The sequence below is a fragment of the Glandiceps talaboti genome, chromosome 17 (genome assembly GCF_964340395.1).
Source record: "Glandiceps talaboti chromosome 17, keGlaTala1.1, whole genome shotgun sequence".
NCBI lineage: Eukaryota > Metazoa > Hemichordata > Enteropneusta > Spengelidae > Glandiceps > Glandiceps talaboti.
In genome coordinates, this window is record NC_135565.1 from 19,069,487 (window position 1) to 19,074,199 (window position 4,713).

The window sequence follows — 4,713 nt, forward strand, 5'->3', positions numbered from 1 at the left end:
ACATATTTGTTGCTCTTCTCAATAAATTCATAGGGAGAATCTAACATAATTTCATAACGTTTGGCTCTCGTCTATACTTCTCTTTCTGTCATTTATCAACTTTGCTCCGAATTGTTTCATGGGCTCATGACACGATATAACACGATATAAAGACTGCTATATATCAAGCACTTTTGACCTAATTTTGAGTTCTTTGTAAACACCCAGTATGACATACGTCGTATATTTAACGAAATAAAGACAGGTATGCAGGAGGGGGCGGTAAACAGAGTGTCGTAAGTGCAAGTGTCAGTTTTAATTTGACAGTGCCTCTCTCATAAAAGCAGACTAGTGACTCCATCCAATATGGCTGCGCAATGGCAAGGGTTCGTCGTCGATGGTTTCTTCTTTCCAGAACACCGGTTTGACGTAAACGCCTTCAAGGAGCGACGCATTGATAATTGGGATATACGAAATGATGATGTTGTCATCGCAACATTCATGAAATCGGGAACACTCTGGATGCATGCTATTTTGAAACAGATGTGTGGAGATCTAAACTGGCAACTACCGAGAACCGAACGAGCTGTTCGTCTAGACCAATTCTATGAAAACACAGACGAAGGTGACGACTTTTACACTGTACACAAGAGAGCTGTTCAAACCACATTAAATGAGATGCCGTCTCCAAGGTTACTGACAACGCATCTACCTCCCCAGCTGTTCAATACCATGTGGACAGGGGGACAAAAGAAGTGTAAGATAATCTGTGTGACCCGAAATCCGAAGGATGTCTGTGTGTCCTCTTACCACTTTTTGAAGGGCATTCCAAGGTTAGGTATGGCCCTATCTTGGGACGAATGGGTCGAGGCATTTGCAACCGGTAGAAACCCAAGTGGTCCGTGGCTGGATTTCGTGATGGCATGGCAACAATATGGTCTCGCAGATGGCGTTCTACACCTAAGTTTCGAAGATATGAAGACAGATTTGAAGCAAGTGTTGGTCAAACTCAGTGAGTTCATGGATCGGCCAAAGTCTGACGAAGAGTTGGACAGAATTGTAACCAGCTGCAGTTTTAATGCAATGAAAGATACCAAAAATAATGTAATGGCGATTATGACTGACAAGTCTCTTCGCCAGGGCGGCTTATATTATCGCAAAGGGAAAGTCGGTGATTGGAAAAATCATTTCACAGTTGCACAGAATGAACTATTTGATCGGAAAATAACACGTGAAGCCGAGAAACGTGGTCTTAAGATGGTATACGAACTATGAACTCCACAATCACGACTCATAATATCGGCGATATAAAAAAAAATCTATATCACCCCAACAATAAGAATTGTGTAGTTCCGATTATGCTCAATTTTAGAATAGGCTTTAGACAAGCTATAGGCAAACTATGATAGACACAAACTAAAACTATTGTCAATATACTACTATGGAATCAAGCTATAGGCAAACTAAGATAGACACAAACTAAAATTGACAATGTTGATATATTACCATGGAAATCAAGATATAGGCAAACTAAGATAGACACAAACTAAAACTATTGTTGATATACTACTATGGAAATCAAGCTATAGACAAACTAAGATAGACAAAACTAAAACTATTGTTGTAACTACTATGGAAATCAAGCTATAGGCAAACTAAGATAGACACAAACTAAAATTGACAATGTTGATATATTACTATAGACAAACTAAGAGATAAACTAAAACTATTGTTGTTACTACTATGGAAATCAGGCTATAGGCAAACTAAAATAGACACAAAATAAATCTTTGTTGTTGATACACTACTAAGGAAATAAGACTATAGGCAAACTTAGATAGACCACAACTAAAACTATTGTTGTTTATATACTGTGGAAATCAAGCTATAGTCAAAATAAGAAAGACCACATTATTAAAACGAAGGCTAGGGAAGTTCCTATAGTTAAGCATATGTTACTCACGTTTATAATAAAGACACATTGAATACAAAGACTGCATCAGTTATGTAGTATGTCCGAAACACAGCAAAACTATATCTTTTCAAGCTTTGTTTCCAGACCGAGAACGGTTGGGTCACTAATTATTGTATGGAACACCGTTCTCCCCAAACGGCGAGAATATGAAAGACACATGCACTGCGCGACACATTCACATGTCTATAAAAGACCCATTTCTATAGTATTTGCTGAAACAGTATGTAAGGAAGCCTTCATCGTCGGGAGCGAGGTCAACAGCCCACAACGTTATCCCTTGTACCTTACCCAACTGCTTCCATTTCACACCTGTGAGAGCCACTCCTCTCCTCACACCACAATTAACTATTAGTTCATTACATGGTTGTCAGCAGCAATTTGATATAGGCCGATATCATTGTACCTAATCCTAACCCCAGCCCTAGAACCCTTATCCTAACCTTAACCCTAACCCTAACCCGAATGACAGCAATGGGATTTGAAATAGGTGGCAGCGATGGGATGACAAAAAACCCCGATATAATGCAATTTTAGGCAACACAATGAGTCAAAGTAAAATGTGACCACCAGCTAATTTCATTTTCTAAAATATGGCCCTCCCCGAGAGCCGATTTGTAAAAAGTGACCCCCCCCCATTCCCCCAACCCTATTGTAAATACTGAAGACTCCCTAAGGTAGATTTTTCTCGAATACCTAAAGAAGTTTTGGGTCAGCAGTGAAAAACTAGGTGGGGTCGGCTAACCGGAACAAACTGTTTTAGGCCTTATACGTACACAACATTTTTTTTCTTTTTTTTTATATGTGACCGTGATTTTAAGTTTGTTGTTCAGTAAGTTCTCTTACCAGGGGTTTTGTACGGTTCATTATTGATACTATGTAGTTTAATATGGAATACAGGCCGTACACAGACCCGTTCATATGTATATATATATATATATATATATATATATATATATATATATATATATATATATATATATATATATATATGTGTGTGTGTGTGTGTGTGTGTGTGTGTGTGTGTGTGTGTGTATATATATATATAAATACATATGTATATATATATATATATATATATATATATATATATATATATATATATATATATATATATATATATATATATATATATAACTCGGTGAATATCAATCTGCTAAGACAGTGCTCTATACCGCAGTGGCAGAGCACCAGAAGATATGGAACCCTACATTGGATATATATATATATATATATATATATATATATATATATATATATATATATATATATATATATATATATATATATATATATATATATCCAAATGCAGGGTTCCATATCTTCTGATGTAAAGTGCTATTTTACCTTCGTTATTTTGCCTCCTTGGTACATGTTTACATTTTTTAGCCTGATCGCCTCCTCTACGATCAGGCTAAAAAATGTAAACATGTACCAAGGTCAATTCAGGCAAAATAACGAAGGTAAAATAGCAATGAACGATTAGCCGACATCTACATCGGATTTTAATTAGATTGATTCTATTTTCCTATCACGTGACTGATTCTAGCGAATCATGGCACAGCATTATCACTAGGTATATTATAAATATATATATATATATATATATATATATATATATATATATATATATATAATTCATGCATTTTATCGTATTTTCAATTACACACATATGTCGTGTTTGCTTGAGAGCGTTCATTTTTATTTACTTACTTACTTAATTTATTTATTTATTCATTCATTTACTTACTTATCAAGTTCATTCATTCATTCTTTCATTCATTCATTCACTCACTCACTCACCCATTCATTCATTCATCCATTTATTTCGTTCGTTCGTTCGTTCGTTTGATTGTTTGTTTGTAACATGGTTCCTGAACATCCTGTGCCTATCACTTGCCTATACACGAACAGCGCGGCATCACCTTCATAATTACGTAAAAGTTCACAGGTCATGCCATTTACGTCTGTGCGTAACTTGTCTCAATATGGCGTCTGGTTCATGTGGTTGGCCAGGGTTCACAGTCGATGGATTCTTCTTTCCTGAAGCACAATATGACATAAACGCTGTCAAAGGTCGATACATCGATCGTTGGGACATACGAGATGATGACGTCATCATCGCAACGTTCACGAAATCTGGAACGCTTTGGATGCACGCCATCCTGAGAGAGATGTACGAAGACCTGAATTGGCAAGTACCCGAGACGAAGAAAGCTGTTCGTCTTGATCAATTGTACGAACACACCGACGATAAATCAAATTTGTACAGTGTTCACAAGAGAGCTGTCCAGACAACACTTCATACGATATCTTCACCAAGGTTATTCACCTGTCATCTCCCTCCTCAGCTTTTCCATACAGCATGGAAGGATGGAACTACAAGATGTAAAGTCATTTGCGTGACCAGAAACCCGAAAGACGTGTGCGTCTCCTTCTATCACCATGTATGGTCAATGCCCTCTGTGACACATATGGATTTAACATGGGATGGGTGGGTCAATGCCTTTGTGGACGGCAAAGTGACGACTGGTCCGTGGCCAGATTTTGTGTTGTCGTGGCAACAGTATGGTCTAGAAGATAACGTGTTGCACATATGCTATGAAGACATGAAGAAAGATCTGAAGACCGAGTTACGCAAAATCGTGGAGTTTCTAGGTCAACCGAGGTCAGACGGTGAAATTGAAAGAGTTATAGCCAACACCACTTTTGATGCACTGAAGAATAAAACGGATGACAACTGTAATGGCAGTCAGGGATGA

General features: G+C 37.4%; 2 protein-coding genes across 2 annotated transcripts; both read left to right on the plus strand.

Annotated features, from left to right (window-relative positions):
* Positions 1-345: 345 nt before the first annotated feature.
* LOC144448160 (sulfotransferase 1E1-like) lies at positions 346-1,254 on the plus strand. The gene has a single exon (XM_078138312.1). The coding sequence runs from the start codon at positions 346-348 to the stop codon at positions 1,252-1,254; it is 909 nt and encodes a 302-aa protein (XP_077994438.1).
* A 2,685-nt stretch (positions 1,255-3,939) lies between these two features.
* Positions 3,940-4,713, plus strand: LOC144448161 (sulfotransferase 1E1-like). The gene has a single exon (XM_078138313.1). It carries the CDS (start codon positions 3,940-3,942, stop codon positions 4,711-4,713), a length of 774 nt encoding a protein of 257 aa, XP_077994439.1.